Below are 11,696 nucleotides of genomic sequence, written 5' to 3'. Positions count from 1 at the left end.
TTCTTCTTAACTTTTAAATTAGCTTTCAGCTCTTTTTTCTCGTTAGAACTAAAACTGCATTCTCACAAAATACAAAAAAAATTGCATGAGCAGCAAGAATGGTATTTAAAATAAACACCTGGCATCAGTAGTTATTGGTATATTTTTATCTGAATATGGCAACTTTAATATATTTGTTTTTTTATTGACGAAGTTCTTTTTTGTTGTTGTTTGTCGTGTCTGTCTCAGCTCGTAGCAATTGATTAAATTTCTACTGTAAGGGTAGCATATTTGTACGTTTTTATATGATCTATACTATTTAATAATTATATCAACCGAGCTATTACTTTTCGAAACTAATGTAGGGAATTCTTAAATTTGCAACCTATGAGTAATATAGATTTAACTGTCACTCTTTTCAATATTTAGTTTAGTCCATATTATCTTTTTCCTCCATATTCACTCATTTTATTTATTCTTATTAGTTCAATTTTCTTAAATGTGCGATTGTAAATAATATTATTTTACTTAGTTTACAGTATTTCTTATTGCTGCAATGAATTGTTAAAATTGCACTTTTTAGACCGTACTATGATTTACCAATGAAATATATCAAGGATAAATAGAATTTTTGAATTTTTCATTGATATGTTAATGCTATAACGTATTTAGTAAGCGATCTTCTTACTTAAATCAATTAATTTTATCCTTTGGAAAGTTTTTAATGATTTTGTACTGTAATGTCTCTAAATAACAAGTAATTAATCTTATAACTTAATTTTTATTAATCATTGATCAAAACTCTACTTTCTGTTTTTGTCTATAAAATAGTCAGCAGTGATAAGTTTCTATTTATTGTTAGCAATTATTTTAATATTTTATTTCAGTAGTGTGCTGATATGTATAATGGAATTGGACTACAGACCCCTCGAGGGAGTGGCACAAATGGTTATGTTCAAAGAAACATGTCATTTGTCCCCAAAAGTCGAGAGAAAGTTAATTATAAAACTGAAGAAGACATTAAAAAACTTGATGCTTTATCGAATAAAAAACCAAATCAAGGGATATTGGCTCATGAAAGAAAGCGCACCATCGAACTAAAATGTTTAGAAATGCAAGAATTAATGGAAGAGCAAGGGTATGTATTAGATTTATTACAATGGTTCAAATAAATTCAATCCGTTTTATCTAACTTCATTCTTTACAATTTTCCACTTTTTTGCTATTATTTAAGTGTAATATCTAAATGTAAATAGCTTTTATTCTATGTAAATTTTTGTGAAGAATGCTATTATTTACAAAAATATTTTTTATCACAAAAATTGGCACCCCAGAAAGATAAAACTTGGATTAACCTCTATATTTCAATGCAGGCTACTTTTAAAAACTGAAAGTTTTTAATAAACTTTTTCAAATTTTTTTTTCTTACACAATTCCACATTTTTTTTCTTCATAAGTTATTTCTTTGATAGGTATGAAATCAGGGATCTTTCCAGGCCAAATTTACTACCGTTTAGCGGTACCTTAACAAATTCAACTTCAGGAAAAACGAAACACCACAACAAAGTTTCACAAAATACTTTTTCTTAAAATTTTATTTTTGTATCGCATAAGAAACAATTAATTAATTTTTTACCATACTTTTGTGTTGATTTTTTAATAAAAGTTAATAATAATTTTTCACAAATTATGTCGAAATTTTCACAAAATAGGTACCTTTCAGAAAAACCTAGACAGACCCGTGGAAATTCTAACTATGTACATTTATCATTTCTTTTTTCAATTATAGATCTTAAAGCAATGTAAAATGTAATTTTAATTATAGAAAAAGCTGAGCATATAAAATATGAAGTTCATTTAAGTAGTTAAATCAATATTCAAATAAATCACTGTAAGCTTTCTGAATGTATGCTAAGTATTAATTATAATTTCTAGAATTGTTTTGTAGTTTTACTTCAATAATGCACTTAAAGAAATGTACTATTGAATAATTAAAGGTGAATTAGTAATACTGGTTTTTCTCTTTATTCATACAATTTAATGCTCTCACTATTGAAATCAAAATTGGGTCTTGAAGCAATTTAAAATTTTATAAGACATTGTCCATATTTAAAAAAAATTAATTGAAAGAATTTGTTTTTCTCTTTTTGAATTCTCAAAGGAAAAAAGAATAGCAAGGTGTATTTGGTAGCTGCAATTAATTTTAGCTCACCAACAAAAAACATCCAGTATTTTCTTGGAATTTTTAAGGGGTGGATAATTTTTTGGAAGAAAAGAAAGAAAAAGGAATTTTTATTCTAAACTTAAATTTCTCCACTAAAGATTAATAAAGGTGTATTATTAAAAAAATATTTAATAAAAATTTTTATCAAGAAATGCGTGAATTATTTATAGGAGAAAATTTTATGTTTTGCAACTAAAATATTTATTTTATTCTCAGGTATCCCGATGAGGAAATCGAAGCAAAGGTAGCATTTTTTCGCAAAATGCTCTTAGAAAAAGATGGTGGTGGTGAAAAAGAGATTCCAAAAGATGAATTTGGACGTCCTCTGTAAGTTTTTCTGAATTATAAAACAATATAAATATTTTTTTTAAATTATTACTTATTTTTAAAGAAAAATTTCAGTTTTTTTTAAAAGCTATGCTTTTTTTTTATCAGTGTCTTCACCAGCTCTTCACTGTTGTTCAGCAAAACTTCTTAAACTTCATTGATTTAGATTATATTGAGATTATATAATTTTTGAAAAAACTTGAAAATTGCTTCAGCATTAGCAGCAAGCTTCAAAATGTAATAATATGAAATCTTATTTCAAATAAATAGCCGAAATCTTATATTTTCTGACAAAGAAGTAGATAGCTACAAAAAATTTATAATTTTAGTGCAATTAATTTTCTTTGAAATCTTTAATTGTAAAAGCAAAACAAAAATAATCTGTAAGATACGTATTTTAAAACTATTTCAAAATTTAATATAGATGAGTGGCTGATCTTCATATATAAGAGTATATGCAGTGTATTCACACACCTATACATCAGTTTTTGAAAATCCTGGAAAGTCTCAGATTTTGACCTAGGTCAAAATTGGTCATTAAAAGTTATAATTTTCAATGAAAAATATAAAAATTATGGACTTTCCCAATTCATCATGGATTTTGGGTGTTAAAGCCGTCGATCCTGTTTTAAACTCATTTCCTGGTTTGTTATGTACAAAACAACGTTATTTTCCCATTCTTTAATTATTCTACCTACTTACCAAGATTGCAAGAAAGCACAGGGTTTCAAGTGTTGGGTACCGCAGTTCTATTTTTTAAAAATTTTATTTGTATTTTATTCTTATTTTTTATATAAATAAAGTAATGCTTAAAATATTTTTATTAATCATTATTTTCATATTTAATCACTATTTGATAAAAGCATCTTTATTTACCGTACATATCTAAGAATTTCATTTTCTGTATCATATTATTGGCAATTTTTTTATGATACAGTACAGAACCCATTATCCAGAAATCAGAAAACTGGAAAACCAAAAAACCGGAACGAAATTCGATAAATTTTCTTTCGATTTTTCTTTCTTTTTTGAAAGATGTTTACCTTACCGTCATTTTGAAAATAATCATCAGTGTATCACTTCATCGTTTTTTCTTCTTTTTAAGATTATTTCCAAATATATATATTTTTTAGTTGGGTTTAGCAATAAAAAAATGGTTTTTTGTAGCAATTCAGATAACGGGAAAAATCAGTTATCCGGAATAGCGATGGTCCCGATCGTTCCGGATAATCGGTTCTCTACTGTATAAATACAATGTATAAAAACAAAACACACAAAATAAATAGTAAGTATAAAGTTTGAAGTATTTGTGTTTTTGTTGTAAGAGTGTTCTTGTACATAAAACAATATAGCTCAATAGCCATAGAATTATTATGTTTACATTTTTTATATGCAGTTTTATTTAGAAGAATTTTTTTATATTGAAGCAAGAAATTTATTCAGCTAAAATGGTTAGAGCAAAATAAGCTAATTTTAGTATTCTATTTTTTAAATGTTTTAAGTTTGAAAAATTTTGAAGTTAGTATTATGTTTGTTTAGAATTTGAAATGTTATTTTTCTAAATTAATTTATGTTTTTTTTTTATATGTTTAAATTAATTTGATAGTATATGGAATAATGTTATAATTTTTATTATATAAAGTTAACAATAATTTCTAGAGTTAACCTTTAAAAAAAAGCATATTTGAGTTTTGTGAGATATAAGGATTTTACTTTATAAATTTTCTTAAAAGGCATTAAGTATTTTAAAAACTTTGTTCTAATTTGTATATTTGTCACCATTAGTTACTGGGTTATTTGTTTTTCGATTTGTTTAGTTCTTTTTTACAGCTATTGTTTAAATTGACTTATTAAAAAAATGCACAAAGTACTGCTCAAATAAAACAATATTGTTTTTTAGAAAGGAAGTTACACTTGTTCCGACCTTTTTTAGATTATATTGAAAAATAATATATTAACTCGTGTAAGTCATAGAAAGTTATTGGTACAAGTCATGGATTTAAAAAAAATCAAGATTTAGTTGATACCCTGTATATAAGTGCAAAGTATAATTCTCCTGCTAATAGTTTTCATTATTCTGAAGTAATCACACCGGACAAAAAAATTAGTCACTGTTAGAGAAATTGTGAAAAATATTTAATAACGTGTAACATGGTATATGTATAACCTCCTGGATTCAGTTAGGAAGTGAATCCAGTTTAAGCCACTCTCTGATGATTTGATCATGCAAATCTACAAAATTGCAAGGATGCTGATTTCAGCATTTTACCCGTTGTTCCAACATGTCCCACAAATTTCAATGGGGTTCAAGCCAGGTGATCTTGCATGCCAGTCAAGATGTAATTGAGTGTTCAGAAAACCATTAACATATTCTTCCAATCCGAACAACTTTAATGTAGTCGTCTTGAAATATAAGGGTATTGACAGTATACTCTTCATGAAGATGTTGACTGAAAGGCGACACCTGATCACCCAGAATGTTCAAATAAACATGTTGGTTCATGTTAGTGGCCACCTCAGTGAGGAGGCCCAATCCATAATAAGAAAAACACCCGCAAAGCATGATAGACCCACCTCCGACTTGAACCTGACCTTGCACACTTTCAGGATAAAATGCTTCATCTGGTCTTCGGTGCACTCAACAACCTGCGCCATTTGAATAAAGGCAAGAATGAATGTGATTCTTCAGACCAAGTTAGATTCTGCCAGTCAGCAACTGTCCACGTTTAGTGACATCTAGCCCACTGAAGTCGCGCAGCATTATGTGAGCAATGGCCTCTTACCATGTATTCACCTTCAAATGTTCATTGCATGCGACTCACGTCGCCATGTTCTCTCACTAATAGGTTGGGATGGACCGTCATTCACTAACTGAAGCAATTCCTGTCGGTTTTGGAAGCGATTTTGATCGTGATCCGTCGGGAAACATGTCGACTGTCTCTTTCAATGCAGGATCTTTTTCCGACCACAATTCTGATGTCGTCTTTCACGACCACATGTATTACGCTACTGCTTGTAGACACGTTGAAAACACCAACGAATCCAGCAACTTCATTCACAGTATGACCATGAGTATGGCCAAACACAATTGTCACCCTGTCACATCCTTACATTTACCACTACATCATCTAACGATTCATCGGTGCTTGCGTACTTGGGTGACTAATTTTTTTTGTCTGGTAAGCTTATATTATCTCCATCAACAATGTTTTTTTTTTTTTAAGATCAATTCCCCAATATCAGAAATTCAACCTGTACCAGGAATCCCGAACGCGACTAATTTTACTTGGTATCTAGTTCCGGGTAACATTTATGTTCAACACAATCCTGTTCAGAATTATACTGACCTTATTCATTCAAATAAATGTAGTTTTGGAAATCCATGTATTCTAACAATTTCTTCATAATCAAGTTAAAATAACTGGTTTCATTATGGCATATTTTATTTTTGTGGCAGAATTTTAATTCAAAGAAATCGTGGTCATGTTGGTACCTTTGGTAGGAAATGTGTTCACAAATAAGAGGAGTTAATTTAGGAGAAATACATGCAAATTAAGAAATCATTCGCTGAAACCTTTTTTAACTTATTTAATATGATAGTTAAATAAATTCAAAATTAGATAAAGGGAATTACATTGATATTTATTTACAGCTAACAAAATTACAAATAAATTCAAAGTTAACTGTTGAAAATTATGATTTATGTGTATTACTCTCATTTTGAATTTGCTTTCAGCAAAGGAATGAAAGTGATATCTCTTTATTGTTTATTTTAATGAGTGTAATATTTTGACAAAGTATGGGCAGCAGTTGCAAACAAAACATAAATATTTTATCACGAATCACATATAAATTATTCTGATACTATAATTAGAGATTTATTTCCTAGTTAATAAAACTGAGACAATTGTTTCAACAAAAATTACTAAATAAATTTTTTGTAGGGGTAGTTCTTATTTTTAAAACAAAACATACTTTTCATTTTTGCAAAATTCAACAAACATTTGGAAACATTTTATTATATTTTCAGTACAAGTTGATTTACGTTAATGTTGGAAAGAAGCAGTACTGTTTAAAAGTGAACATCGGTAACTTTGAACTAAATTTTTACTAGGCAGTGTGTTTCTTATTCAAAAAATTCATTTTTCTACCAATCTGGTTAAAGTATTTAACCAGAAATAATTCTGGTAAAAGTTTGGTATCTTTGTAACACAAATAGCATTTGTTTCACAGAAAATATTTTTCATGAAAGCTAATTTGCTCCTTGTTTGTTACTACATGTAGGAGTTACTTTATCGTTTTGGGGCCCGAAATTACAGGTATAGCATTGTAACATTAAGGACAGGGAAGCTGCTGTCTGCTTTCTATTAAACATTGGTAATAAGATAAAATTTATTGGTTATCGGATAATTAAACATTTAATCCTGGCCATGGAAACATTTTTCATGCAGTATATTGTCTTTTTTAATAAAATATTTCTAAAATCTTGTGCATGTAACTAAAGCTACATTAATAAATTCTAATTAAAATGTAAATAAATGAAATAATAATTATAAAATCCACGATTGGCAGATATTCACTTTTACCTTAAGTTCATTCTATAGAGTTTTATGTTTACATTCTGCATCTGAATAGTCAATTCAGATTTCTTTTTGAGGCATTTTTTAAAATATAGTTTAAAAGAATTCTGCAAGAAATTTTCTTAGAACTATATCTTGTAAATTATTTACTTGATAGAAGTGATTGTAGTTGTAGCAGGTGATGGACATAAGTTTTGAGCTTCAGAAAATTTAATATGCATGTCTTGTTTTCCCTGGCACATAGGGATGTCTAAGCTGTTATCACTTCACTTACCTGTAAACTGGTAATTCACCATTGATTAATACAATACAGATAACAACCAATAGGAATATGTTTCAGTTGGGATGGGATTATGGATTGTCTAATAAAAATGGTGCAAATGACATCTGATTGATTTGGTTCACTCAAGTGATGTAGTTTAGCCTCTTACTTGGACATCTTGAATTATAGAAGTTAGTTGGAAAATTTCCCTATAGGCACATTTTCTGTTTCAATTTTCAATTCAAATTTTTTTGTTGTTCCTGATTTAAAATTCAGACAGTCTTTGAAATGATTTAAATAATATTTTTCTGGATATCTCTTCTGGAATAATTTCGGCGTATGCTTTAGACTTGGTTAGCAAAAATATTACTTCTCAAATTTAGATAAATAGATGCATCAAATTAAAGCCGTACTCAAGAGGAAGAGAGGGGAACAATAGTCCCAGAGCCCTGGACTACTGACATACCTTCCAACTTTTAATCCTAACAAGGATGATTTTTCCCAGTGGTAGTAAAATAGAATTTTAAATCAAATAAATGGATTAAGACATTTTTCAAATAGAAAGCAATTAGATTTTGTTATATTACTTATCTTTTTTAAATTGTTTCGTAATATTACTTTTCTTCATTTTTTATCTCTGACTTAACTAATATGAACAAGGAACCTCAACCTACGCTCATTTAGGGTTGTTGTAAAAGTTAAAATGCTTTAACGATACATTGATTTTGTAACAAAACTATTTTATACTGAAAATAAAATTGTTCATCTTACGCCTACGATGTTACCGCCGATTCGAATGAAAACACTCATTCTCTCCCCACTAAGGTATTCCGGCTACTAATTAGAAATAGTACTTCCAAAAACTGCTCGTATGTTTTGGCTTCAAATATATTGAAGAATTTTAGAGCGTTTGTAGGAACAAGTCACAGGAACTTAGTTCAAAGATCGAAGGTTTTGCCTGTTCAACAATTATTTATTATTACCTGTTAGGTAATTATTTTAAAGTATCAGTTCGAGCGTTCTTTATTGGGCATTTAGACTAAGTGTTTAAATCAATTACAAATTATTAATAAGAAATTGTTAATAATTTACATATTTTTAGTAAGTAGGTAGCAGAATTATTTATTCCTTTTTTTTTTCTTTTTTTTTTTTAATCAGTCACAATTTTTAGGTCAATAAAATTTTTTGAATAGTAATTCAATTTAGTAAAAAATTATTACGGTACAAGGAGCAACGAAGTTTTAAGTTATGTATAGTGTTCTAAAAAAAAAAACTACCACACTGAATTACGCTATAGTAGTACTCAATCTTAATGGCTCAGGAGTGACCTCAAATATGCTAATTAATAAATGCAGGTGATATTTTAAGTTACGAAATAAGACTCAAAAAAGTACTTTCTCTGAATAAGCATACCTTTTTTTCCCAACGGATTTGGATTTTTGACTCCTAAAGTATAGGGGGTAGCCGCAATCTGGGAAATATGGTCCCCGTAGTTTGATCAGGAGAGCGATTTAAAGTTTGAACCCCTAAATGTTAATTTTACTTTTTGCGTATTTCGCCATATCTCGAGGACTTTTTTAGCTAATTGAAAATTTTTTGCACACAGTTATAAAATTCGTTTATCCAAAGATAATTCCATAAAAAAATTTTTTAGCAAATATTTATCATTTTTTATTATTTTATTAAATAATAGTCGAAAAAATTTAGAATTGTAAAGTATTCAATTTTTCACATCATTTTAAAGTATGTAGTGCAAAATACGAAATTTGAGCGGAAATCGGTTGAATAGTTCCTAAGTTCAATTTCTCAGGAACTATTTAACTAATTTTACTCAAATTTTGTGTTTTGCCATGTAAAATTATATTCTTTAAAATAATGCCAAGAATTGTATACCTTACAATTCGAAATTTTTCTACCATTCTTAAATAAAATAATTTAAAAAAAATATTTACCAGAAGTAGTTTTTCGCATAGAATTATCTTTGAATGAGCGAGTTCTATAATTGTGTGCAAAAATTTTTCAAGTCGCTTAAAAAAGTTTTCGAGATATAGCGAAATACACCAAAAGTGAAATTAATATTAAGAGACCCAAACTTAGGGTCCCTCTCCTGGCCAAATTATGGGGACCTTATTTTTCAGGTTGCGGCTACACCCTATATGTATAAATATTTTTTTTTGGGGGGGGGGGGGGGGTCAGAAATATGAATCCATCGAAAAAAAAGGCATGTTTATTGAGAGAATTTCCTATATTGTTGCTACCCCCAATATTTTGAGGATTAAAAATGGAAATCTGTCATTTTCAGAAAAAGTTATGTTTATTCAGGGAAAGTACGTTTTTATGTCTTATTTCGTAACGTTAAATATAGTCTGCACAAATTAATTAGCATATTTGAAGTCGCCCCCGAGAGCCATTGAATTTGAGTCTAAGCGCGTGAAACTCAGTTCAAAGATTATTTATTGTTAGCGAAATAGACTAAAAATAAAATTAACATTTAGGGGTTCAAATTTGGAGCTCTCTCCTGACCAAACTATGGGGACAATATTTCCCAGATTGCGGCTACCCCCTATACTTTAGGAGTCAAAAATCCGAATCCGTTGAAAAAAAAGGTATGCTTATTCAGAGAAAGTACTTTTTTGTGTCTAATTTCGTAACTTAAACTATCGTCTGCACTTATTAATTAGCATGTTTGAGATCACCCCCTCGAGCCGTTGAGTCCTAGATTCGATCATTAGATCAATAGTTATTTAGAGTAATTCGTTTTTTCCCCCTGTGTACTGTACATAATAAGAAGTTACTGTCTATTGTGTTATTCAGTAAAAATCCCGGAAATTTGTTAAGTTTTTATTTGGAAACCATATAAAGATTTTTGATGTAAAGATGTCACTTTTGGACCTATGGGAAAAAATAAAGTTTATACATAATGCTCCAAGCATTTCCTGTAAATGAAGCAAGAAATGGCATGCTGTAGCTGGTAATTATGTTTCAAACATTTAGAGCTGAATTGGGCTATTGAATCGATTTATGGTATAATAATCTCTTTCACATTATTATATTAAAGTGATAACAAATAAGTGATAGTCCAAAGTCTCGAGGAGTATTTTAATTTAGTTATATATATATTTTGTCATTTTGTTTTTGGTTCTGGCATATTTTAATTATCTGTAGTACATATCATTTGTCTATTTCGGATATTTTCAGCAAAAATTTTTAATTAATTCTTTGTGTACTCTTAATATTTTTCCTGTTCCTAATTAGTGAAACTATTTGGTAACAAGCGTTTAAATTTCTGTGTTGCGGCACGCCACGGTCTTTAATTTAAAAATGTCACTCTCCTGCAGACACTGTTTCGTTAAACCGTTGGCGTGCCCTTTTGTGACGTCACAGCATATGGTGACTTTTCCCCCCGGTCGATATAACGAAAAGCATCATTCGGGGCTGTGTAACGGGAGCCTCCAGGAGGCGGGGCTTTGAGAAGGGCGCACACCTCACTTCGTTTTGATTATGTGTGGCTTCTGACAGGATGGGGGGACTGCTGAGCCATGTAGTCGAATTCCGTTTTCAATAAACGGGCTTGTAGCCCCCCTCTCACAAGTATTCAACTTTTCCTGCCGTAGTCAGCTTTTTTGATTCCGTTCCTGAAAGAGTTTAATTACTTTCCAGCTGCAACATTTATTTTTGCCAGGATTCCTCGACAGGGATTCCGATTTATTCATCGTGATATAAATGATATTCGTGATTTTAATGATTTATAATAATCTCTCTTGATTTCATGCTGCTAACTATTAAGTCATTTCCAAAAAATTGTACTCATTTCTGGCTGTATTTTTCAAAGGTGACATTGAATTGTTGCTGTGAAAAAACCCCTATTTCGAATGATTCTTTTAATTCCACTGAATAACGAATTGGATAAGTTATATATTTTTGTAGTTGTAATACTCATCAACGTGTTCGATTCATATTCGTCAAATAGAGTCCCTCGCTCAGGTAAATACGAGTCTCAATATACTCGTACCCTAAAGATCTTTCCTTTTATTAATTTTTTTCTTTTGGTAACCTTTTGTTTCGTAGTCATCCTTGAGTGCTTTAAGCTGTATAGCTGTTTTTCAGGCTATCACGCCGTTGTCCGACATTAAATTCAATCCGGATTGAAACTAAAACGCATTTTAATCGGAAAAAAAATAGGGAAAATTGAAGTCTCTCATGCAGGTTAATTTAATCGTGTTTCAAGGTTGCAAAAAACCCGGTTTTTTTCAGAAAAACCCAACCCAAGTGAGTTTTTCTGGGTTTTATTGGGCTTTTCTGTTTTTTTTCTTTCACAAGAGAG

At 29.7% G+C, this 11,696-nt stretch overlaps 1 protein-coding gene across 17 annotated transcripts in view; it reads left to right on the top strand.

Moving 5' to 3' along the window:
- The first annotated feature begins 113 nt into the window (after window positions 1-113).
- LOC107455963 (uncharacterized) overlaps window positions 114-11,696 on the top strand; it is an 88,999-nt gene continuing 77,416 nt past the window's right edge. For 11 of the 17 annotated variants that reach the window (XR_001585648.4, XR_006225232.3, XR_011636586.2 and 8 more), the window contains exons 1-3: window positions 131-272; window positions 867-1,117; window positions 2,420-2,530. Coding sequence is in view for 10 of the 17 variants with exons in the window: in XM_016073696.4 (XP_015929182.2) it covers window positions 879-1,117; window positions 2,420-2,530 (350 nt within the window). In the remaining 7 variants the exon portion in view is untranslated. Of the gene's footprint in view, window positions 273-866; window positions 1,118-2,419; window positions 2,531-11,696 lie in introns of all 17 variants that reach the window. The other 6 variants (XM_016073699.4, XM_071179802.2, XM_016073697.4 and 3 more) reach the window with 3 other exon arrangements.

This window comes from Parasteatoda tepidariorum, chromosome 1, assembly GCF_982258835.1.
Source record: "Parasteatoda tepidariorum strain Cologne lab strain chromosome 1, Ptep-v5.0, whole genome shotgun sequence".
In the NCBI taxonomy this organism is placed as follows: domain Eukaryota; kingdom Metazoa; phylum Arthropoda; class Arachnida; order Araneae; family Theridiidae; genus Parasteatoda; species Parasteatoda tepidariorum.
Note: the sequence above shows the minus strand (reverse complement) of the source record. Positions and strands in the feature narration are given on the sequence as shown.